The 26,658-nt window shown below is 40.9% G+C and overlaps 1 protein-coding gene across 4 annotated transcripts in view; it reads right to left on the bottom strand.

Moving 5' to 3' along the window:
• The window catches only part of ULK4 (unc-51 like kinase 4), a 594,792-nt gene that overhangs the window by 151,561 nt on the left and 416,573 nt on the right, over nucleotides 1–26,658 (bottom strand). For all 4 annotated transcript variants that reach the window (XM_078073211.1, XM_036080328.2, XM_078073222.1 and 1 more), the window contains one exon: nucleotides 19,629–19,727. In XM_078073211.1, coding sequence (XP_077929337.1) covers nucleotides 19,629–19,727 — 99 coding nt within the window. The remainder of the gene's footprint in view (nucleotides 1–19,628; nucleotides 19,728–26,658) is intronic.

Raw genomic sequence — 26,658 nt, 5'->3', positions numbered from 1 at the left:
TTGTTGATCTTTTGCTTAGATGATCTGTCCATTTCAGTGAGGGGGGTGTTAAAGTCCCCCACTATTACTGTATTGTTGTCAATGTGTTTCTTTGTTATTAATTGGCTTATATAATTGGCTGCTCCCATGTTAGGGGCATAGATATTTACAATTGTTAGATCTTCTTGTTGGATAGACCCTTTAAGTAGGATATAGTGTCCTTCCTCATCTCTTATTATAGTCTTTGGTTTAAAATCTAATTTGTCTGATATAAGGATTGCCACCCCAGCTTTCTTTTGGTGTCCATTAGCATGGTAAATGGTTTTCCACCCCCTCACTTTCAATCTGGGGGTGTCTTTGGGTCTAAAATGAGTCTCTTGAAGACAGCATATTGATGGGTCTTGTTTTTTAATCCAATCTGATAGCCTGTGTCTTTTGATTGGGGCATTTAGCCCATTTACATTCAGGATAACTCCTGAAAGATATGAAATTAGTGCCATTGTAGTGCCTATAAGGTGACTGTTACTGTGTATTGTCTGTGTTCCTTTCTAGTCTATGTTACTTTTAGGCTCTCTCTTTGCTTAGAGGACCCCTTTCAAGATTTCTTGTAGGGCTGGTTTCGTGTTTGCAAATTCCTTTTAGGTTTTGTTTGTCCTGGAAGCTTTTTATCTCTCCTTCTATTTTCAATGACAGCCTAGCTGGATATAGTATTCTTGGCTGCATATTTTTCTCATTTAGTGCTCTGAATATATCATGCCAGTCCTTTCTGGCCTGCCAGGTCTCTGTGAATAGGTCTGTTGCCAATCTCATGTTTCTACCATTGTAGGTTACAAATCTCTTCTCCCGAGCTACTTTCAGGATTTTCTCTTTGTCTCTGAGACTTGTAAGTTTTACTATTAGATGTCAGGGTGTTGACCTATTTTTATTGATTTTGAGGCGGAGGTTCTCTGTGCCTCCTGGATTTTGATGCCTGTTTCCTTCCCCAAATTAGGGAAGTTCTCTGCTATAACTTGCTCCAATATACCTTCTGCCCCTCTCTCTCTTTCTTCTTCTTCTGGGTTCCTAGTTATTCTAATGTTGTTTCGTCTTATGTTATCGCTTATCTCTCGAATTCTGCCCTCGTGATCCAGTAGTTGTTTATCTCTCTTTCTCTCAGCTTCCTGATTTTCCATCATTTGGTCTTCTATATCACTAATTCTCTCTTCTGCCTCATTTATCCTAGCAGTTAGAGCCCCCATTTTTGATTGTACTTCATTAATAGCCTTTTTGATTTTGACTTGGTTAGATTTTAGTTCTTTTATTTCTCCAGAAAGGGTTTCTCTAATATCTTCCATGCTTTTTTTCAAGCCCAGCTAGTAGCTAGTATCTTTATAATCATCATTCTGAACTCTAGTTCCAACATCTTACTAATGTCCGTATTGATTAGGTCCCTGGTGGTCGGTATTGCCTCTTGTTCTTTTTTTTGAGGTGATTTTTTCCATCTTGTCATTTTGTCCAGAGGAGAATAGATGAATGAGAGAACAAAATGCTAACAGGGTAACAACGACCCCACAAAAATATACACTAAACAAATCAGAAGAGACCTTCCAGAAAGTGGTTGCTTTTCTGTTCAGAGAATTGCTGCTATTCTTTTCTTTGATCTCCTGTTGAATTCGTAGGTGTTCAGAATGGTTTGATCCCTATCTAGTTGAATTCCTGGGACCAGAGGAAATTTAGGTCTCCTACTTCTCCGCCATCTTGCTCTTCCCCCCCCCACACATGCTTTTATAAACCTCACAATACACATAGCTATTATTGTAGTTTAAATGGTCAATTCTCCTTTAGAGAGATGCTAGGAACTGTGAATTTAACCTTGTTGAGTGCTTGATATATGTGTATTCCTAAAAATAGTCATGAGGATTTTTTCCTGGGAGGCAGTTAACTGGAAACAGTTTGATCCTTTCAGATCTTGTTTTTTGATGTGTTAGGTGGGTTTGGAGCAGTGCTCAGTCTAGGACTAATTATTCCCCACTACTGAAGCAAGATCTTCCTGAGTATCCTTTCCAATGCTCCATGAATTAAGAATTGTTTCCAGGGGCGCCTGGATGGCTCAGTCGTTAAGCATCTGCCTTCAGCCCAGGTCATGATCCCAGGGTCCTGGGATCGAGCCCCGCATCAGGCACCCTACTCTGCAGGAAGCCTGCTTCTCCCTCTCCCACTCCCCCTGCTTGTGTTCCCTCTCTCGCTGTGTCTCTCTCTGTCAAATAAATAAATAAAATCTTTAAAAAAAAAAAAAAAAGAATTGTTTCCAGTCTGTCTGGTGGGAAAAAGAACTATTTTAGGCCTTGTGTGAATAATTGACTCTATTCTCTAATCCTTCTGGGCTGTTTCGTTGCTGGCCTTGGGTTGTTTCCTCATACACACATACTCTGCTGAATAACTGAGAGAAACCCTCTGTAGATCTCTGGGATTCTCTCCCTGTGCAACATTCTGTCCTGGGCACTCTGGTCACCTTGTTCTATTCCTCCTCTCAGCTTCATCTCAACTCAGTCTTCAGTCTAAAACAACAATCTGATAGCATACTCTTGTTTAAAATTCTTCCAAAATGTACTATTACTACCATAGAATGAGACTATATACAGCTATGTTGGATGACCCACATTAGAAGAAATGATGCCTTAGTTTCCTCTAGATTCTTCAATATAACCCAGAAGCTGGCTTTCTGTGACGTAGAAAGCTTGAATCATTGAGAGACAGGGAAGTGGCAAATCTACAAAAAGATTTACAACTGGAAAACAATGGGCAGGCCATACAAGGCAGGTTTAGAAGTGACCCATGAGGAGGTAGGGCCTAAGTACTATGGACACTGAACTCCCAAGTGCCACAGTCTTGGGAAATAAGATAACCTTCAAGAATTCAATGGGGGATGGGGCACCTGGGTGGCTCAGTCATTAAGTGTCTGCCTTTGGCTCAGGTCATGATCCCAGAGTCCTGGGATCGAGCCCCGCATCGAGCCCTGCATCAAGCTCCCTACTCAACGGGAAGCCTGCTTCTCCCTCTCCCACTCCCCCTGCTTGTGTTCCCTCTCTCGCTGTCTCTCTCTCTATTCAATAAATAAATAAATAAATAAATAAATAGTAAAATCTAAAAAAAAAAAAAGAAAAGAAAGAATTCGATGGGGGAAAATCAATCCAGAGAGAAGGACTAAGATTTTTGTACTAAAAGGAGTGAATGGCATATGGGAGCCAGATTCCTTCCTTTCTTAAAGTCCTTAATTTTTCATCTTTCATTTTGTTATAATTTTGGACTAAAATGAGCTTCAACAAGTAGTAAAAATGATTTCACTTTACTGCCCTAAATAGTAACATCTTACGGAGCCATAGTATAGTTACAACAAACCAGAATTTAACATTGAGACATTACTATTAACTAATTTACAGACCTTATTCAAGTTTTGCCAGTTTTTCCACTAATGTCCTTTTCTGGTCCAGGATCCAATCTGGGATTCAGATAGGATTTAGCTGTCATGCCTCCTCAGTCTCCTACAATTTGTGATAGTCCATCTAGTCTTTCTTGGATTTTAATGACCTAGACACTTTTGAAAAGTACTGGCCAGTTAGTATGTAGGACACTTTGGTTTGACTGATGCCTCCTCATGATTAAATCTTGGTAATGCGTTTTTCCCAGGAATACCAGGAGGTGATGTTGTACACATTTTAGTGCATTATACCAGTAGGCACAGGATGTCAATCAGCTTATCACTTGTGATACTAACTTTGATCACTTGTTAGAGTGGTAACTATCAGTTTTCTGCACTATAAAAAAATCACAATTTTTTCTTTTGTAATTACTTAGTATCTTGTGGAGAGGTAAGTTGGGTTTTATTTCTTATTTCTCATTATACCTTTACCCACTAATTTTAGCATCCATTGATTAATGCCAGATTTCATTTGACTTAGAAAAATAAAGTGACACTGGTTATTTAAGATTTACACTTAGTGAAAAGTCTTACATATGTTTTTCACTATCTGTCCTTGACAATTTTTCAAAGTACATTTCTTGTCACTACATTGGAACATCCCGAGTTCCAATCCCACCATTACCTTCAGAGACCCAAACTTCCAATGATCTTTTATGCCTATGAGTATATTCTCTATCTGGAATGTACAACCCTTCAGTCCTTCACCCATCCCCATGCCATATCTGCTTGGCATACTGTCATCCACTCTTTGAACAAAATTCAAAAAGCCCTGGAGGTTTTGAAGAAGAATAAGAAGCACCAGGAATCTGTCTCCCCACATAGACAACAACTGCAGTGGCAGAATCTGTGTGATGTAACTGCTTCAGAATTCTGGAACCTACTGAAGACTTACAACTTCCAGGAGAAGGCTTGAATAGTAAATTGAGGGTGATTTTGGTCAATTTCAGCTCTTAGCACAGTAGTAGCTGCCCATTCCCCACCCCAACCGCCATGGCAGGCAGCTATTCATGTGTTTTGGGGGCAGCTTACACAAAGTTTACAGGAGCTAGGGTAGACAAAAAGGACTCAGTCCTCCAAATATCAAGAATCTGTTCTTCAATCACTGATGGCTGCTTCTGATCACAGTTGCAGACAAAAAGGCAGGCAGCTACTCTTGTTGCACCTCCCTCATTGTTGCAAGTCTCTCTCCCTCTGGATAAAGTGACTTCCAGATTTAAAGAGACAGCATCCTGCCCCCTCACCTCCCCTCACCCCACCACATTTTTCTGTTTTTCCTCTTTGGGGAACAAGACATTAAAAGGCAGCTATATGTATTGGAAAAATTAGAAAGTAACTACGTGAGCCCAGGGAAAGGCACACACTCAGAAAAGACCTGGAAAGGCCTTGCATTTACACAGCAGACTGATCCTCAGCACAAGACAACCTACAATAAAAAACAAACAAACAAACAAAAAGCCTAGGTAAATAAACAAAACAACAAGGAAAAAAATAGCAAGTCCTGGGGAAGTGGGAAAATCTGATTTGCAGAGTTACCTTTATTAGAGTCAAATATCCAGTTTTCAACAAAAATTTTTTAAAAATATCAAGGCATACAAAGAAACAGGTAATCATGGCCCATTCAAAAGAGAAAAGTAAATCAACAGAAACTGTCTCTGAAAAAAACCTGATGGTAAATATACTAGACAAAAACTTTAAAGCAACTATCTTAAATATGCTCTAAAAGTACTAAAAGAAGTTGTGTAGAAAGTCAAGAAAATAGTGCATGAACAAAATGGAAACATAAATAAAAAGAAAAACCTAAAAAGAAATTATGGAGATAAAAAGTACAATAAATGAACTGGAAAATACACTAGAGAGATTCAAAGGCATATTGGAACATGAGGAAAGAATCAGCGAACATTAAGATAGGAAAATGAAAATTACTGAGTCTGGGGAACAGAAAGAAATAGGTTGAAGAAAAGTGAATAGAGCCCAGAGACCTTCAGGACACCATCTAATGGACCGACATACACATTGTGAAAGTTTGAGAAAGAGGAGAGAGAGAGGGAAAGGGGCAGACAGAATATTTGAAGAAAGACTGGTTGAAAACTTCCCAAATTTGATGAAAGACCTGAATATAAACATCCAGGAAGCTCACTCAACTCCAAGAAAAATGATCTTAAAAAAAAAAAAAAAAAAAACCCCACAGGGAGACACACAACACTCAAAGTTTCAAAGGCCAAAGACATAGAGCAAAAGAGAAATGTCCTAAATCTCAGTAGATTTAGTGAGAGATATCATGCAAAATATCTTTCCAACAACAGGATGAAGTTAGAAATCAGTGACAATACAAAAACTAAGACATCCATAAGTTTATGGAAATTAAATAACACATTCTTAAACAACCAATGGATCAAAGAAGAAATCATAAGGGAAGGTAGAAAATACTTAGAGATGAAGGAAAATGAAAACACAATATACCCAAACTTATGAGACACTTATGAGACAAACTTATGAGAGACAGCAATGCTAAAGGAGCTCTTTTTCAAACTTTTCCCAAAAATTGAAGGAAACATTTCCCAACTTGTTCTGAGAGGCCAGGATCATCCTGATACCAAAGCCAAAGACACTACAAGAAAACCACAGATCAATATCCCTGATAAACACTGATGCAAAAGTCCTTTAAAAAATACTAGCAAACCTAATTCCGCAGCATATTAAAAGTATTATACACCACAAACAAGTGGGATTTGTTCCTGGGATCCAAGAATAGCTCAACATACAAAAATAATCAATAGAATACAGTACAGTACTACCCAAAGCAAACTACAGAGTCAGTGCAATCCCTATCAAAATCCCAATGATGTTTTCTCTAGAAATAGAAAACCCCATCTAAAAATTCATATGGAATTTCAAATGACTCTAAATAGCCAAAACAATCTTGAAAAAGAACAATAAAACTGGATGACTCAGACTTCTTGATTTTAAACTTACTATAAAACTATAGTAATTAAATCACTGTGGTCCTGGCATAAAGACTGACTGACATATAGACCAACAGAATATAGAATACAGTGGCCAGAAATAAACCCTCCCATATATATGGTCAAATGATTTTTGACAAGGGGGCTAAGAATATCCTATGGAAAAAGGACAGTCTTTCCAACAAATGGTGCTGAGAAAACTGATATCCACTTTCAAATGAATGAAGTTGGAACTAACACCATATAAAAATTAGACCAAATGGATTAAAGGCCTAAATGTAAGACCTAAAACTATAAAATTCTTAGAGGAAACATTGGATGAAAGCTTCATGACACTGGATTTGGCAACAATTTCTTGAATATGACACCAAAGGCACAAGCAACAAGTGAAAAAGTTGCACAGGCACATTGGACTTCATGAAAATTTCGTGCATCAAAAGGTATTATCAATGCAATTTTTTTTTTACATGAACAGACTCATATCAATACAAAGCAACCTACAGAATGGGAGAAAATGTTTTCAAGTAACATATTTAAAATGGATCAATATCCAGAATATATAGAGAGTTCTTAAAATTCAACAACAAAAAACCTGATTAAAAAAATGGCAAGGGGGTGCCTGGGTGGCTCAGTTGGTTAAGCAACTGCCTTCGGCTCAGGTCCTGATCCTGGAGTCCCGGGATCGAGTCCCACGTTGGGCTCCCTGTTCAGCCGGGAGTCTGCTTCTCCCTCTGACCCTCCCCCTCTCGTGCTGTCTCTCTTATCCTCTCTCTCTCTCTCTCAAATAAATAAATAAATTCTTTAAAAAAAAAAAATGGCAAGGGCGCCTGAGTGGCTCAGTCGTTAAGCGTCTGCCTTCAGCTCAGGTCATGATCCCAGGGTCCTGGGATCGAGTCCCACGTCGGGCTTCCTGCTCAGCGGGGAGCCTGCTTCTCCCTCTCCCACTCCCCCTGCTTGTGTTCCTGCTCTCACTATCTCTGTCTCTGTCAAATAAATAAATAAAATCTTAAAAAAAAATCATTCTTAAAAAAAATAAAAAATTAAAATTAAAAAATGGCAAAAAACTTGGATACTTCTACAAAGAAGACATGCAAGTGACAATCCACACATGAAAAGATGCTCAATATTACTAATAATTAGGGAATGCAAATCACAACTATAATGAGATATCACCTCACATCCATTAGGATGCCTACTATCAACAAAAAAGAAAATAACAAGTTGTTGGTTTGGATATAGAGAAATTTGAACACTTGCACACTGTTGATGGGAACACAAAATAGGAAGGCCATCATGGAAAACAGAACAGTGGTTCTTCAAAAAATTGAAAATAGGATTATCAGAGGATCTAGCAATTCCGTTTCTGAGTATATATTCAAAAGAACTGAAAGCAGGGTCTCCAAAAGATACATCCATGTTCATAGCAGCATTTTCCACAATAACTAAAAGTTGGAAGGAACCCAACTGACCACTGACAGATGAATGGATAAGCAAAATGTGGTACATACATAAAACTGAGTATTATTTAGCCTTAAAAAACAAAGAAATTCTGACACAAACTACAACATGGATGAACCTTGAGGACACCATGCTAAGTGAAATAAGCCAGTCACAAAACAACAAATACTGTATGACTCCATTTATGTGAGGTACTTATAGTAGTCAAATCATAGAGACAGGAAGTAGAATGGTGGTTGCCAGGGGCTGGGGTAAAAGGGAATAGGGAGTTAATGTTTAATAGGTACAGAGTTGCAGTTTCACAAGATGAAAAAAGTTATGGAAATGAACAGTGGTGATGGTTGTACAACATCATGAATATATTAATAACAGTGAACTGTATACTAAAAAAGGGTTCACATGGCAAGTTTTACATTTATTTTACCACAGTCAAAAAAAATTAGAAAAAATTCATCCAGCCTTTCCTCCTTGGCCCAACTCATGTAGTTGGGTTTTTCCCTCCACAGGGCTCGATGGCACCTATAAGCCTATCACAGGATTTGCTATATTTTATTGTGTGATGGATTTGCACGTTTGTGGTTGTTCCTTGATCTTATGTGTGATGTTTATGAAGATATATTGGAGACCCTGTATGTTTTCTGAGGAGTATACTCTGAATCTCTGTAATTCAAGAATTTATTGTCAGGAGGCTGCAGGTTTACAGCTGAAATTGCTGCTAGACATTTCAACGAAAGAAAAGTTGTCCAGAGGACATTATGGGAGATAAAGAGTGGAGGGAAACTTGGCAGTGGGATTTTTAAAAAGCCTAAAGTAGACCACCTGTTGGCTGATGGAAAAGGGATGTCACTCATTCACCAGAAGTTAGTAGGAATCAGGGAAAGGACAGAGAAGGTAGAAATTCAGTATTATAAATTGTTTTTGCTGAGTAAAATGGGATTACAAAAGGTAGAAATGAGGACTTCAAACCTTTTATGATTATGAAAGTAATAAATGTTCACTTTATAAAATCTGAAATTTACAGATGGGTGTTACAAAAACAGAAATCATATGTACTTTTACCACCCAGAGTTAATCACTGCAGGCACTGTGGAATACATCTGTCCTATCTACCTACTCTACCTATCTACCTACTCAGCAGGCAACCATAAAAATGACCATGCCAACTTTAACCATGCAAAATGATCTTAATGAATGGGGAAATTGCACCTATTCCATAACCTTTCAAATTTGTTATCAAAACATTAAAAACTCTCAATATCAATTATAAATGTGTACTGATAAATGTGCAAGAGAATAAACAGTAAATCTGATATTTATTGCTGTAATCCAAAACATTAGAAACATTGAGAATTAAAGTCTTTTTGTTTTGTTGTTCTGAAAAAAGAGTTATCAAGAGTGGTTTGGGGTGCCTGGGTGGCTCAGTCAATTGAGCATCCGACACTTGGTTTCAGCTTGGGTCGTAGGATTGAGCTCTGGACGGGCTCTGCCATGGGCACAGAGCCTGCTTGGGATTCTCTCTCTCCTTTGCCCTCTGCCCCTCCAGCATTACCAACCACACTGCACCCCCCCCCCCACCGGCTCTCTGAAAAAAATTAAAAATTAAAACAAAAAAATGAGTAGTTTGAACAGTGCTTGCTGCTTTTTTCTCATGTAACTCACCGTACAAAGAGAGCATCTTTTCTATGCCTTGGACAACTGTCCTACTCCCTTTCTAACTCTGGCTCAGCTCCCAACATTTTATCCTTTGTGCTTTCACTGTTGGAAAATATCTCCCAGAATTCCTTTAGTGTAAAGGGTTTTTTGTTTTGGTTTATGCTTTTTTGTTTTGGTTTGGTTTGCATTTGTTTTGTTTTGCTTTGTTTTTTGCCTACATTGCTTCCTCTGAGACTTCATTCTTTTCTTTAAAAAAACTTCCCTTATTTACATAGATGATTTCACTTCCACTAAGTTCCTCTGGCTGCCTACTTAGAACCTCTTAAGTGGCACCACTGTCAACATTCCTAAAGTCTGCTGTTTCTTCTGCAACTCCATTTATATTAGATTCAAATTTCCCTTCCAAAATTATTGCTTTTAGCTTCTTTGTTACTCTTTTGTCTTTGTTGTGCAATTCCCTCTTTCAATGATCAGCTTTTGTAAAATGCTATGTGGATTTACCACTAGAAGACAAGGAAGAAACATAGCTACAGGCTTTGCTGTCTGTGTGTGAACTAAATAATAAATGCAAAGCAACCAACTGCTGACAGATTTTCATGTAAGTACATGATTGATTACTGGTGATGATGCACGCCTATTATTTACATAGTGATTTGTTCACTGAAGAGCTAGCAGCAAAGTTTGTACTTCATGCAATTACTCACAGTGAATACAACATGGTAACTGAAATCTGAACCATGTTGTGGGGGACTGGGGTTATCTGGCTGAAATCTGTGCATATTAAAGCTCTGTGAAAGTAAGGATTGCCTCTGTGTGAGCACCATTATATATAATAATTATAAAAATGATGCTAACTTGCCACTCTGGAAAACAGTATGGAGGTTCCTCAAAAAGTTGAAAATAGAGCTACCATATGATCCAGCAATTACACTACTGGGTATTTACCCCAAAGATACAAAAGTAGGGACCCAAAAGGGTACGTGCACCCCGATGTTTATAGCAGCAATGTCCACAATAGCCAAACTGTGGAAAGAGCCAAGATGTCCATCAACAGATGAATGGATAAAGAAGATGTGGTATATATATACAATGGAATATTATGCAGCCATCAAAAGGAATGAGATCTTCCCATTTGCAACGACATGGATGGAACTGGAGGGTATTATGCTGAGCGAAATAAGTCAAACAGAGAAAGACATGTATCATATGACCTCACTGATATGAGGAATTCTTAATCTCAGGAAACAAACAGGGTTGCTGGAGTGGGGGGTGGGGTGGGAGGGATGGGGTGACTGGGTGATGGACACTGGGGAGGGTATGTGCTCTGGTAAGCGCTGTGAATTGTGCAAGACTGTTGACTCTCAGATCTGTACCTCTGAAACAAATAATGCAATATATGTTAAGAAAGAAAAAAAGAAGAAGAAGAATGTAGCAGGAGGGGAAGAATGAAGGGGGGGAAATCGGAGGGGGAGAAGAACCATGAGAGACAATGGACTCTGAAAAACAAACTGAGGGTTCTAGAGGGGAGGGGGTTGGGAGGATGGGTTAGCCTGGTGATGGGTATTGAGGAGGGCACGTTCTGCATGGAGCACTGGGTGTTATGCACAAACAATGAATCATGGAACACTATACCTAAAACTAATGATGTAATGTATGGGGATTAACATAACAATAAAAAAATTAAAAAAAAAAGATGCTAACTTAAAATACATATACATTTTAGATACATATATATTTTTGATTATATATACTTTAAAATTTTTACATTTTAAATTAGCATCATTCTACAATTAATATATATTCTGATATTTTATTTAGCCTTATGTTATATGTATTTTCCCACGCTGTTATATATGCTTGGGAAATATGATATTTAATAGCACAACGGACTTCTACCCTAAGAATGGAAATTAATTTCCAACTGAGCAACATATAGGTTATTACTAAAGTGTTCAATACTAGAGATAATGTTGTGAGAATATATGCTTACACAGATCATTCAGTACTTCTATGATTATTTCCTATGCATAAATTTTCTAGACGTGGAATGACTACATTAAAGGATATAAATGATTTGAAGGCTTTTGATACAGACCTATGTATATTTTTATTTACCCCTTCTTGTCTCCAAAGTCAGCTTCCAACTTTGAGGGTTGTATTGCATTTTTAAAAATTGATTTTCCATTATTCATAGCATACTTAAATGTGTCCAGTGAAATTAACATTGGACATTTGCACTTTTGTTGTTGTGAGTTGTCCACTCAAGTCCTTTGCCCACTTTTCTCTTGGGATACCTGTCTATTTCTAGGTGATTTATATGACCTCTTTCTATTTAGCACCTCTTTACAGACACTGCCTCAAAAATGAACAAGTGTGGAACTCCAAAAACCCCAGGCTGTTATTGCCCTCCTGTACATTTGTTATATAAGTGAGATGTATAAATATAAAATCACACCACAATTCTGATGTGTTTTTAGCTGGTTCTAATAACTTTTAGAGCTGGTTATAAGAGTTCAATTACTAACATTCACTTTCCTCAATGATGCACATAAAAGACTCAACCATTAATTATTAACCTTCTTTTCTTTTTTTTTTTTTTTAAGTCAAGGCAAGTGTGCTGGGAACAGAGAAGAAAGCCCACACCAAAAATCTTTAACTAGACTGTGATTTTGGCATGACCCATGTTTCACAGTTCCATATTCAGTTCTTTGTCCCTCAAACTCCCACTTCTTCATTCTCTTCTATGATCTGTCCTGCTGCCCTGGTCTTGTTTTGTGAAACAAGTGACTTGCTTTCATGTTAAAGCATTATTATTTAAAAGAAGGCTTGTAAAGAGGGCAATAAGAGTATGGGAATTTGTGTTATCAATGGGTGAGAATGGTTTTCTAGAAGGGCTGCTTTCTGACACCAGTCACATTTTACCACATAAGGGAATGCTTGCCTATTCAACTTAGCACTAGCAGCTCTGAACCACCACCAAATGCTATTAAAAAAGCTATCATGGGGCACCTGGGTGGCTCATTTGGTTAAGTGACCGACTCAGGTCATGATCTCAGGGTTCTGGGATCGAGCCCCAAGTTGGGCTCTATGCTCAGTGGGGAGTCTGCTTGAGGATTCTCTCTCCCTCTCCCTCTGACCCTCCCCTGCTCTCTCTCTAAAATAAATAAATAAATCTTAAAAAAAAAAAAAACTGTATCATTATATTGCAACCAACTGCTCACATTCTGATGTTCGGTGCAGACTGCCATCCTGACCTGACTGCAGAAGGTCATCTGCTCAATGGCCAAGGAAGGCATGGTTAATGCGAAACATATAAACCAAGCTACATACTGCATCTCAGGCAAAATGAAGAAAAAATTTTTAAAAACAATGATCTCTTGTTAAGTTTGAAAATGCCTATTTTAATTGAAGGAGGAGGCTGTAGCATAATTTCTTATAGCAACTTTATCTAGTTATAAAACTCATGTAGGACGTACACTTCAAGATAAAGGTATAAGAAGTAGTGGCAGAAAACACACCTGCAGTTTTGGGAGTCTTTCCCACAGTACCCAAGTTCAAATACTGAACGTCAGAAACCTGGGGGGGTCTCCTGTTAGAAAAGGTAATGATGCTGTGGCTTCTATTTTGATGGCTCAGAGGCTTTTATGCTCACCACTGCTGTGGGGATTCTAGGGCTGGGTTTTTATATTTTGCAGTTACTATAAGTACAGCAATTTTCCAGAAACAGAAGTCCTTGGGCAATGCTACCTGCCCTTTTGTATCCTTTCCTGTCAATCTAAGGCAGAGTATGGGTTATTTCAGGAATATAGGCTGCCCAATGAAGGTCAGGACAACTCCTGCCAAGAAGAGGTCAACCTCTAGAGATAAATCCAGATGATGCAATTTTAAAGCAAGCATGCTAGTGAGCCGTATCATTACCACCCCGTAGGAGGGGCTGGCTTAGCCAGGGCAGGACGGCAAGTGTACAGACGAACTCTCTGGATAAATTTGTACTTAAATCTATGTCCTACCAGACGTGGTCTGTTCTTCGTTAGAATAAGGAAAGGCAGAAAATATACTGCATTTGTTAGCAATTAGCTTGCTTTCCTACACAAATATTCATCAAATCCCTCCCCTGCACCAGACCAAAAAGTAAAGCTGAAGAAGGGATATCTAAGCCAAGAGCTGAAAGCTGAGGAACAGTCAAGTAGAAGGAGGAAGAGCATGTTCTAGACAGAGGCAAGGGAAATTAAAGTACATTTAAATAACTGAAAAAAGCTGGGGTACAAAACACAGAGTAGGGCAAAGAGAGTCAAGAGACAAGGCTAGAAACTAAGTGTCAGATCATACATGGTTCTGTAAATCTGTTAAGTTAGAGTTTATCCATGAATAGTGGGGGATCATTGCAAGGTTTGAAGTCAATGAGTGACAAGATGAGTCTTGCATTTTAGAGAAAGCATGCTGCTTCCACTGTGAAGAAGAGAGTGGGCAGGGTAAGAGCAAGCCTTGGGAGAAGGCCACCGGGACCCTGCAAGCACAAGATGGTGGTGGTCTTCATGACACCATCCATGGGAATGAAGAGAAAGGACAGTCTGTGATGAGTTTCGGTGGCTTGACAGAATAGGGCAGGATGGCACAGGAAAAGAGGCCAAGATGATGCCTGCATTCTTGGCTGGGCAACTGCAGGGAAATGAATTTCATTCTCTGACACAGGACGTAAGAAGAGAAACAGTTTTAAGGAGGTGATTATGGGTTTGTTCTAACCCTGTAGTATCTGAGGTGTTTATGGTGCATCCAGTGGAAATGCCCAGCAGACAGACGGGCAGTGGCTAACTGGAAAGAGGGATATCCCTATTAAATGGGGCAGTAACTCCTTAGAGCAGCTGCTTAGTAGAAAACTATCAAGATGCCCAACCTCTTGGGTTTGACGTGCAAATGGACTACTCAGTACCTCTGGCCTCCATCACCATAAACCATAATCACCATAAACTATCATTTAGATTTCAGTCCACTGACTATGAAGAGAAAGAACAGACAAGTCCAAGTCCATTACTATTTAAAGAGAAAAATCCACTTGGTTTTTTCTTGAGAAAAATTAGAAAATGAAAAAAAGAAACTTTTCCCCCTATACTTAGTGGGGCACAATTTTTTAAATTGCACAGTGACGTCAGAAACATGAACTGGTAAGTATCATGTTGATTGGCGTAAATGTTGTTACTGGCAGAATCTTTAACTGCTCGGGAGATGGCTCAGGTCCCTACTCATCTAGCACAGGAGGGAGCTCACATTCTGATGTTCGGTGCAGACTGCAATCCCAACCTGACTGCAGAAGGTCATCTGCTCAATGGCCAAGGAAGGCATGGTTAATGCAAAACATATAAACCAAGCTACATACTGCATCTCAGGCAAAATGACAAAAAATTTTAAAAACAATGATCTCTTGTTAAGTTTGAAAATACCTATTTTAATTGAAGGAGAAGGACGCTGTAGCATAATTTCTTATAGCAACTTTATCTAGTTATAAAACTCATGTAGGATGTACAGCCTAGCTTCTCATTTCCTCTTCTTAAATAAAATATTTAATTCAAACAATTACCTTGCTTTATTTTTTTTTCAGGAGACATGGTCAATTGGTTATACCTTTTATTAACCAGATCTTATACTATGTTCCAACTGAGGGTTCAAAGATCCCCCTGAAACTGAATGGGAAGAAATCAGAGAGGGGGACAAACCATGACAGACTCTTGACTCTGGGAAACAAACTGAGGGTTGCGGAAGGGGAGGTGGGTGGGGGAATGGGGTAACTGGGTGATGGGCATTAAGGAGGGCACGTGATGTGATGAGCACTGGGTGTTGTATGCAACTGATGAATTATTGAACACTACATCAAAAACGATGTACTATATGTTGGCCAATTGAAAAACAAACAAACAAAGATCTCCCTGAAACGGTGAATTGTACACAGAACCTGGCATATATGTGAGTCTATACATTTTTCTGGGAAGAGGGTCTAGAATCCTCAGATTCTTAAAGCAGTTTACATTCAAAACAGACTAAGAATCACTATCTTTTATCTACCTTCCACTATGATTCTACTACAGTGTATAGTAAAAATATAGGGCATAAATTAGGGGTTGACAGGTTTTCTCTTCTCTTAAGGATATATTTTCTTTCATAGGACCATAATCTGGAAAAATCCTCAAAAGCTAACAAGTTCATCCACCTGCCTTTAGGTGAAATACCTCCAAAATTATCCAAGTCAGATGAAAACTGAAAGTCTGTTTATTTCTCCCTATGGGAAAGCAATTCCAGCACCTCATTCTGTAACCTATTACATTTTTTAACAACCACTATAAAATTTATCTTTGGTCTGTATGTGCTCTAGTTTAGGTCCTAAACTGCCTTATTACTATTTTTCTTCACTTTATACACAGCTATAAATGTGTGTTAATCTTTTCCAGGGAAGATATATTGCAATGTTCTCGTCACAGGCCATTTTTAAAACCAGTGACTCTGGTGATCAATGTGTATACACACAACACAGCTCACGCAGGTTAGGCAGACGTCTGGCCATATACTAGAACATGAGTGTGATCAAGTTACTAGTAACAAGAGTTCAGAGTCTCAAAGAGCTGGGGAAAATCTCTCAGATGACACAGTGCAGGAAGAAGAGGCTCTCCTGCTGTTTCTGTCGGTCAGAGGCATGAATGTGAGGCATCTGGTGGAGATCCGACCTAACCATGGGCCCAGAATGTGTGGCCACCTCAGCAACCCTCAGCCTTAGTCTGACCTGTGATTATGGTCCTGTTGTCCTCCGCAAGGGACACTGTGCACTCCAGCCCTCCCATGTACACTGGCCACCTGACTCCCCCTACTCGTCTGCCTCTTGCATAGCTTTGTTTCCTGTGGTCCTCTCTATATGAATACTGGGCACCTCAGTCCTCCCACCTCCAGTGGCTTTCCTGGGGACAGTGAACCCCTTCTGGACCAGGCAACCCAGCAAACTTCTCCACTGTCCTGTGGGCTGCCTTCCCCAATAAGGTCTGACCTACAGCCTCAGTGTAGGGATGCCCCCAATCAAGTCTGTCCTTCCTTGAGTACTCTCGCTCAGTTTTAGGGTACCTTAGAGAGTTCTTTGTAAATCTTATGGTTACTCTTTTTTCAAGGCTAATGATGTTTTACATTAAAATTCTCCTATTTAAATCACTGTGTGGTTTCTCCCTTCTGATTGGGCCCAGACTGAAATAATCACAATGAAAACTTGTTCTTTGATTACTGTCATGGATTGTATTTGCTAACAGTGCATCTTCTATTCTTACCTTTCCTTCTAGTTTAACTGTATTGTGGTTAAAGAATGTGGACTATACAATTCCAACTTACTGGAATTTTTGATGTCCTTTTAACATAATGCATGGCCCACTTTTTTTTTTTTTTTTTAGACTTTTTATTTATTTGATAGAGAGAGACAGCGAGAGAGGGAACACAAGCAGGGGGAGTGGGAGAGGGAGAAGCAGGCTCTCCGCTGAGCAGGGAGCCCGATGCAGGGCTCGATCCCAGGACCACGGTATCACGACCTGAGCCGAAGGCAGACACTTAATGACTGAGCCACCCAGGTGCCCCGCATGGCCCACTTTTTAAAGATGTTTCTGAAAACTGAAAAACTGCAGTTTCTGTTTTCAGGGTACAATCTTATTAAAGTATTTATACCCTCTATATAGGGGTCAGCAAACTTTTTCTGTGAAGAGCCAGACAGTAAATAATATAGACTTGCGAGCTATAAGGTCTGTGTTGTAACTCCTCAACTCTTATCAAGGAACAAAAGCAGCCACAGACAATATGTAAACAAATGGTCTGTGTGGCTATATTCAATAAAACTTTATTTACAAAAATAGGCAGTGCGGGGGTGGGTGGCACCTGGGTGGCTCAGTTGCTTGAGCGTCGACTCTTGACTTCAGCTCAGGTCATGATCTCAGGGTCCTGGGATCAGCCCTGCGACAGGCTCTGTGCTCAGTGGGGAGTCTGCTGGAGATTTTCTCTCTCCCCCTCTCCCTCTGCCCCTCGGAGCGTACACTCTCTCCCTCTCAAATAAATAATCTTTTAAAAAATGATAAAATAAAAAAATAAAAAAACTACAAATAGGCAGTGGGCTAGAGTTAGCCCACAGGCCATAGTTTATCAACCCCTGCTCTACATCATTATTTTTATCTACTTGGTCTGTAAAGCAATGAGAAAGAGGAGTTAAATCTCTCAATACTACTGTGTTTTTTGGATTTCCTCCTGTGTGTTTTTGGTCCTTTGTTTAAATAGTTCTATGCTCTAAAATTTGACACAAAAAGGTTCATAGTTATTATGTCCTCCTATGAATTTTATTCCTTATCATTGTAGAATTTCCTTTGTTCTGTTAAAAGTTTTTTTGTACATTAAACCTTACATTTAATATTAAAAAATATTTAGAAAGAAAATATAAAATAAGAATAAAATTAAGATCAAAGAGAAGTTTAACAATAAATCCAATTGGAATAAATTTACCTATTAAAAGAAAGCAAATCTAAGAATCTGGCAAATACCAAAACCTGGTCTATAAGATAGATGTGGAAAAGTGTGTCCTGGAAGTTTTACCTATAATGGATTCTGCATCTGTCTTTCCTTATTTTATTTTATTTTATTTTATTTTATTTTATTTTATTTGAGAGAGTGTGTGTGTGGGGAGGAGCAGAGGGGGAGGGAGAGGGACAAGCAGACTAAACCCGCTGAGCACAGAGCCCGACAGTAGGGCTCGATCCCAGGACCCCGAGATCATGACCTGAGCTGAAACCAAGAGTCAGATGCTCAACAGACTGACCCACCCAGGCACCTCTCCGTCTGTCCTTCTTAAGACAGATCTTCATCTGTCTTTTTAAATCTCTTTCTCTGTAAATATAATTATTGTCCAATATGTCACATATTGCATCAATTTATATATATGCATATAGATTTTTTAATTTGATGTCATTTTGAGTCTCTTATATAAGAGAGTCTAGTTTGTGTTAGTCTCTCCTCTGTTTCCTGCCCTTAAACTAAGAGACAGCGGGCTATGTGGGTTCAGCCCCCACACTCTGAGCTAGAGCATCTAGTGTTCTGTTTTCCACACAGCTTCATGCAATAGATTTTCTACACCAAATATCCTTCCACTTTGGGGTTTGGGACTGTTCCCTGGGGTTGGGGGATGTTCCCTTACTTCATTGTGAGCCCATTGCCACTTTTTTTTGTGACTGCTCTACTTCGCACATGCCATTATTTAATGTAACCCAGAACTGATGGATTTTCCCCTCTTTCTTTTTCACCCCGTTGAACCAAACCTTTATTTGCTAAATATAATTAAGTCTAAGGAATTATTCATCCAAACTGCATTTGCCTTCCCTTGAAAGCCACAGAGCAGAAAAAGACAAATCCTAGCAGCTTTGAGAGAACTGAAGGTCTCTCTCTGTGAGGAACCAGACCTAAGTTCCCAGGGTTACAGGGATCCCCAGTCTGGAGAGGTTTTCAGGAGTCTTCATGGAATTTCATCAACCCACTCTCTGGCTGGCTGCTCTGTAGGAATCATGTGTCAAGCACTGGGTCCCCTTCAAGTTTGGGTAAAATTGTTTAGTTGGTCCAAACTCCAAGTTTCTGCAGGGCTCTTTCCATCTATTCGGTGGTCTTGTGTCATCTTACTTGTCTTCACTTAACTTTACTTATTTCCTTCTATCTCTGCGGAGATTTAGGGGAGTATGCTCTAGGTCTGCATGCCTGCTTCTGCATTCCTTTGGAGTCCTGCATGCCAAGTACAACTCTAAAACATCTTTTTGAGAGAGAACTGGCCTCCATAACCATTTCTTCTTCCTTCTTGGAATTCATTTCTCGAATTTTCTACCTCCCATTAAGACGGCTTTGAGATTCTGCCTTAAATACCTATTGAAATGAGTGATAAGCCATCTAGTTTTAAAATAAAGGAGAAATTTAGTGTTTCTAGGCCAAATGATCTTCTGAAATTTCTCTTGGTTCCAGCTTTGAAAAGAATTAAAGTGGTATAGAAATTCAAGGCATCATGAAATTCAAGTAAAATAACTTTCACCTCAGCAGTGTTCTGAAAGACACACCAACAGGTGAGCTCTTACCAGTGGAATGAGCAGGCTAATGAGGTCTGTCAGAGGTTTGCTGAGCAGCAGCAGGTCCTCGGCGGCCTGAGTGTCCCCTCCTGAGCCAGACTTCTGCGCCTTGAGCAGGGACGAGACAAGGGAAGGGGGGGGTTGGCGATTAGACACTTTGGCCAGAGGAGACAGATCCGCTCAGTCCAGGAGAGGAAGGGGGCTGAAGAAGCAATCCCCCGTGGCCCCCTGAGGAGAGGTTACGCCTTGTTATAACAGGACATGAGGAGAGGTTATGCCTTGTTATAACAGGACATGAGGAGAGGTTACGCCTTGTTATAACAGGACAAGGAGCGCACACAGTGCCACCGCCACCAGCTCAGGCTACAGAGGCCCACCTGGACGGCCCACAGATAGAGCAAGACCAAGGCTGTCCTTGAAAGAATGATGTTGATGTTCACGTACTAGGAAGGGGACTCTCTCTTTCCAACCATGCTGATCTGGGGTGCTGCTACCCCCATCTTCCAGGTGAGAAAACTGAAGTTCAGAGAAGTAGTTTGTTGAAAGCCCCACAGACAATGAGTGGCAAAGCCGGACCCCAAATCACAGATGCTCATTTCTCGTGGGCATTTTTATGCACATTATCTGATGCATACCATCATCGTATAATTCTGCTCTGCTTTCCTTCTCTGTATGCATGCGTATGCTTGAATACCATCTAGAATATTGGTCCAACGTACCAGCGCATGGACAGGCCTCAGACACAGGTCTCAGTTGCTGAGAAAGGACAGGCTTAAGTTGCATTGGAAAAAGAAAATGAGAAGCAAGTGGCTCTACTCTTAAGTGTGTCTGCTCTCAGGAGTTTTATGGGACTGTCTAATCTCTATTATAAGGGATGAATAATTTTATATTGAAAAAAGGCACTGACTGTTGTGTTTGCTACAGTATATACACATTTCATTCACACACTTCCTCGCTGTTCTTAATTTCACTCAGAAGAAACCAAACTTCTTGTACGGACCGACCTCTGCCAGAGCCTTCAGAGCAGGCTGCAGACTGCCTGTCTTGGGTTATTAGCCTGGACTCTAGGACCCTTCTCATGAAGGCCCCGTTCCTTCTGGACAGAACTTGAGCTGCCTGCTTTCTCTGGCTCAGAGGGACTTGCACCTCTCGATAGCCAAGGGGAACCACCATAATCGTAGCATGGAGCTTCCCTCTCCCCTCCCCACCCCCACCTCCAGCCTTCCCAACTGATTTTACCAGAAAGGTAGAATTTCCTCCAGAAAACAAATGTGCGGCACTACCCCAGAGGTCTGAACCCTTCTGACTCTTGGCTGTTGATTCCGCCTTCAGAAGCACAGTGCAAGATGGGAGCACTGGGTGTTATACGCAAACAATGAATCATGGAAGACTACATCAAAAACTAATGATGTGATGTATGGTGATTAACATAATAATAAAAAAATAAATTTAAAAAAAATGGGGCGCCTGGGTGGCTCAGTCGTTAAGCGTCTGCCTTCGGCTCAGGTCATGATCCCAGGGTCCTGGGATCGAGTCCCACATCGGGCTCCCTGCTCCGCGGGAAGCCTGCTTCTCCCTCTCCTACTCCCCCTGCTTGTGTTTCTGCTCTCAATATGTCTCTCTCTGTCAAATAAGTAAATAAAATCTTTAAAAAAAAAAAAAGAATACTGGCCTTTTCACATGAACACATTATCCTTTAGAGCAAATGGATTCTCTCTTGGGGAAGATAAGGCAGTCTTGCAAACCAGCACCTGGACTGAGAGGGGGCATGATATGATGTCACTGCTTCCTTGCCAAACCCACAGAAGCAAGCAGATGGGGCCACAGAAGCAAGTGCACACTTGTAGGACTCTCCCACCAGGACATCCAGTGTCCTCCATAGCCTCTAAATCCACATAGCCATTTGTTATTGTTACCAAGAAACATCCGGACCCTCCCCACCAGTATTCAGGTACTACCTCCTTGCAAAGCTGCCATGGGTTCCAGAAAGAGAATGCTGCCTCTCTGCGCAACCAAGAACTTCACACCTGGAATGCAATAGAAACTCCTCTCCTTACAAAAATATGGAACTGCAATGGAAGCTCTGTGCACAGAGGGATCCCAGCAGGGTTTCCCACAGGAAGAAAAACAGAAGCTGAGCAACAATTTCATGGGCCCAAGTTCACCTCTTTTCTCAGTCTATCTCCAGCTCCCTAATGTCACACTCCCTAAAGGCAGCCTCTTGATACCCACATCCATGGCCCACTGTCTGCATTTCGTAAAGGGCCCTTTCCACAGCAAGGATTCTCTTTTCTGCTATGACACTGCTATTGTCCTCTCCGTTCAGGCCCTCTGCCCTTGCCTCTGGTCTACAATTCACTTTCCCCCATCATGGCCGTATGGTAACTGACCTCACTCCCAGCCATCCCGTGTTTTTGACCCAGCCAGTTACGGTCTAAGCAAGAGAAGATGGTAGACTGCACCAGGGAGGCAGCAGTAGGGTTTGAGAGAAGTGGCTGGACTTACTAGGTATTTAAGGTAAAATCTACATTATTGGAGGACAGATTAGATATGGAGCATGAAAAAAAGAAAAATTTTCAGGATGACTCCCGGGTTTCTAGTATGCATAGCAGGAGGAAGGTGGCCAGCCTTGCTGGGGAGGCAAATCCCGAGTTGAGCTTTGGACATGTTGACTTTGAGGTGATAATGGGGGGGGGGGGGTTCTAGTGATTATTTGGAGAAAGCTGCTAGATCTCTAAGGGTGGATTTCCTGGGAGGACTCTGGGTAGAAATATAAACTTAATAGTCTTAAACATATAAAACATGGGAATGTCAACTTATGAGCCATCTTTAACATTAAATGACAACAGATCATTACTCAAAATGAGATAAAGGAGTACAGTGTTAAAAAAATGAAAATAAACAAAAGGCCAGGCAAATACAGTTCTATTCTATCTAGCACTGCTACACGAATCTAGTGCATGCAGGTAGGTACTCAAGAGAGGTTTGTTAAATAAATACAGAGGTGGGGCACCTGGGTGGCTCGGTTGGTTAAGCATCTGCCTTCAGCTCAGGTCACAATCTCAGAGTCCTGGGATAGAGCCCCAGGTCAGGTTCCCCACTCAGTGGGGAGTGTGCTTCTCCCTCTGCTCCTCCCCCCACAACTCATGCTCTCTCTCTCTCTAATTAATAAATAAAATATTTTTTAAAAATTGAAAAAAAAAATAAACATGGAGGGAAGGCAGCTGTAGAGAACAAGAGCAGTCAGTTCCTCAGGTAGCTACTGTCTGATGTCCTCACAATGGAGCACAACCCGCAATGGTGGCACCCAGACCAGTTCAGCACTCACTGTGCTCCCCAATCACCATCACGTGAGTGCTCACAATGCGCAGATGACACGATTCGGTCCCCACTCTGTAGGGTCGCACCGCCTGCTCCAAAGGATAGCATGTTTATAAACAACTGTGCTGAAGGTAGAGTGTGAAAGTAGAGGTGGACACAGTTTGGGTGGTGGGGGAAAGTAAGAGAAGATGACATGTGACTTCGTCATTTCCATGGTGGGAAGGAGGTCTACAGGGAAGAGTATGGAGAACGGTGTTTCAGGGACCGGGAACCACAGGAGGAAAAGGCATGGGAGTGAAAGACCGAGAGCCGACTGTTTGGCATGGGAGTGGGCAGCATGGAGGCCTGGTAGATAAGGCTGGAAGGCACCCTGGGGCCGGATCATACCAGGCCTTGAATGTCTCACCAATGAGTAGAAGATCCCATCACAGATAACGAGATGTCACTGAGGTTTGCCACGGAAGGGAGAGGCATGGGGAGGATTATGAGCGATGGTAGAAAAATCTCCCTTGCATTTGGCGACCAGGCAGAGGGTAGCCGATGGGCATGAGCAAAGGGAACACCACAGAGGGATCAAACTGGATCATTTCAACAGACTCGTGTCCACATTCCAGTCTTTCAGCAACACCAGCATGTTTGCATAGAAACAGCAGTTTAACGGTCCCACGATCACAAGAGCAGTGGATGAAGGTCCCCCATCACTTCACAAATGATAGTCAAGGCCCAGACGGGGGGGGGGGTCAGGGGACCTGGATTTAAATACTGAATTGGGCTTCCCGACCCCCCAAACTCAGTTAGGTTCTCTTCGCCCACGTTCACCCTGCAGCACCCTGCACCTCACAGCAGCTGTGCGCTCACAGATGCAATGGGATGATGATTTCCTCGCCATTCGTGTAGCGACGGTCTTCCTTCTGAAACCGCGAGCTCCCCGAGTGCTAACACCCTTCCCTCTCTAGATCCCTACCGAAATCTCAGTACCCAGCCGTGTTCTGGGCTAATAAGTAGAGAAACAAACCGTAAATTAATTATTTCGTAAGCCTGCCGGGAGTCAGTTCAGTGAGGAGCCGTGGCCTGAGCAGCCTCCTACATGCCAGGACACGACCTGAGGAAGTCATGGTCCACAGGAAGCCTTCTGTAAACAGGAATGTGAGGGGAGCACTTCTCTTCTTCTCGTTGTTAATGATACAGCGACCATTTAGTGCTTACCTTCCCTGGGCCATATGTATATATATATACATATATACATATATATATATACATACAAGGCACTACCTATTTACATCTACTCACATGTATCTTCTTCTCTTGTTTAAGTCATACGATGACCCAGCAGAGCAGTTTTTATCATTTCTACTCTGCATATGAGGAAACCAATATTAGGCAGGTGAAGAAGCTTGCCCAAGGTCATACAGGTGGAAAGTGGTGTGGCTAGGATTTGCATCCAAAGCCCATCCCACACGAGTGAGTCTGGAGCATGTACTTGTCTTTGCTTCCACATCTCTCCCACACAACCCTCAGGTTAAATCAGGACCGATTTTGAATCACAAGGCACGTTGTGGGCAGGGACTGAACTCCTGATTCTAACACCCACCTTCCCATGGTCCCTGCCTCCCTAGTACACATTCTTACATCGTATCACTCTCCTCCCTGAAAAAGAAAAGCAAAGCACTTATCATTTAAACACTGGCAACCCTCAATTCTGCTGCTTGACAGTCATTCCTATTAAAAGTAGATCAGGTTTTGAATGCAGGAGAATCCCCAGGGTGGAGCATGTTTATATATTTTCTTTTTACTTTATTTTTTTAAGATTTTATTTTTTTTAATTTTAATTTTTTTATTTTTTAAAAGATTTTTAAATTTATTTATTTGAGAGACAGCAAGCACCCAGAGGGAGAGGGGGAGGGAGAAGCAGGCTCCCTGCTGAGCAGAGAACCTGACATGGGGCTGGATCCCAGGACCCCGAGATCACAACCCCAGCTGAAGGCAGATGCTTAACTGACTGAGCCATCCAGGCGTCCCAAGATTTTATTTATTTATTTGAGAGAAAGCGAGAGAGAAAGGGCATGAGTAGGGTGAGGGGCAGCGGGAGAAACAGACTCTTTGATGAGCAGGGAGCTCTATGCGGGGATCAATCCCGGGACTCTAGGATCATAACCTGAACCGAAGGCAGACGTTCAACCAAATGAGCCACCCAGGCGCCCCTGGAGCATGTTTATAAATGGAAGAGGTTACCTTAGGTTTGGAAAGTACTTCTAGCTCCCTGTTCTAGGAGGATGTGTCTTTGATACACATGCAATTTCTTTTCCCAGCCCTTTCCCCTAATTCTGTCTCCAAGGACTCTACCTCTGTCAGACTGACACGGTATATGAAGATCAAAGTCGGCAGTCAAGGCCAAAAGCAATACATGGCAGGTATTACAGGGGAAGATTTAGAAAGATGTTAGCAGTAAAATATACAGTGGTGTGCAAGAAATGAAAAAGTAAGACACAGTGATCTATCGGTACACTAGAAAATTTAAAAAAAGAAAAGAATTATAAAATATTTTGTATTAAGGAGTTTTCTTTTAAAATCCTTGAATATCTCTCTAAATCACTTGTAATAAAAGGATTTCTATTGTTCTGGAATTTTTAAACTTCTGATCCTTTTTATCTACAATCTACAAAACATAATCTTTTACAGATTGATATCATCAAAGCATCTTGCAAGAGTACCTATCGATGGCGCCTTGAGGAATTACCTAAAACCACTGTCAAAACTGAAATAAGAAACAACATTCTCTGAAAAAACACTAGGAAAGAGAGGAAAAGTGAAGAGAAATTTGTAACTCAGGATTGCATAAGTACTTAACAGTGCTCTGTTAGCTTGCAATTCTTATAGATGAGCAAATAAAAACAACCAGGTAGTTTGAAGGCCACTTCCATCTACCGGCTTTACAAGTTTGGGTTAAACACTAACTATCATGTTTACTAAGGGGATCTTGGAATCATTTATTAAAATACACTGGACAAGCTAAACACTGACCAGCTCAATTGGGGATAAAAGATACCATTTATCAGAATGAAGAATAACAGAGAATAAACCAGAATCTAGGGAATCATTCTTGGCTCTGCTACTATGACTCCTGGCAAAGTATCAAACAGCTTGTTTTCAACTTGAGCTTCTGCATCTCTCCAAGCCAGGATGCTACCATTAGATGTATATACCTCTTGCAATTTTACCAGGATTTTAAATATAGCAATGAGTCATCTTGGCTGTATGCTTTCACATAATCTAAGTATCAGCAGACTCAGTTGGTTAAATGAAATAGGCATGTGCGGGCACCTAACACCCAACACAGAAAGCACTCAATAAACCCGCATCCCCTTCCTTCCTTACAGCATGATGCAAAGTAAATTCAGGTTATAGTTTGGGGTGAATTGACTTTCCCAGTAGCCACTGAACACACTTCTAGTCCTCAAAAACTGTCTTGTAATTCCATGTTATTTGTCATAATAGAAAATGAGAAAATTTATGTTGTACATGTATGTATAAGTGTGTACAAACGTGTGTGTGTATGTGTTTGCCTAAAATCTCAATCCATTGTCTGTAGCAAGTTAATTCATCCTGTTGAGGTGGACTGGAGCACCATCCCTAGACAGGAAAGATGGCACACTGCGGGGCCGGCCCTAGGGTGCCTGTAAGGCAAACGATCTCCTCCATCAGGAGACTTCCCCAACTA

This window comes from Halichoerus grypus, chromosome 1 (genome assembly GCF_964656455.1).
Source record: "Halichoerus grypus chromosome 1, mHalGry1.hap1.1, whole genome shotgun sequence".
Classification (NCBI taxonomy): domain Eukaryota; kingdom Metazoa; phylum Chordata; class Mammalia; order Carnivora; family Phocidae; genus Halichoerus; species Halichoerus grypus.
The sequence above is the reverse complement of the archived record's forward strand: the minus strand, read 5'-3'. Positions and strand labels throughout refer to the sequence as shown.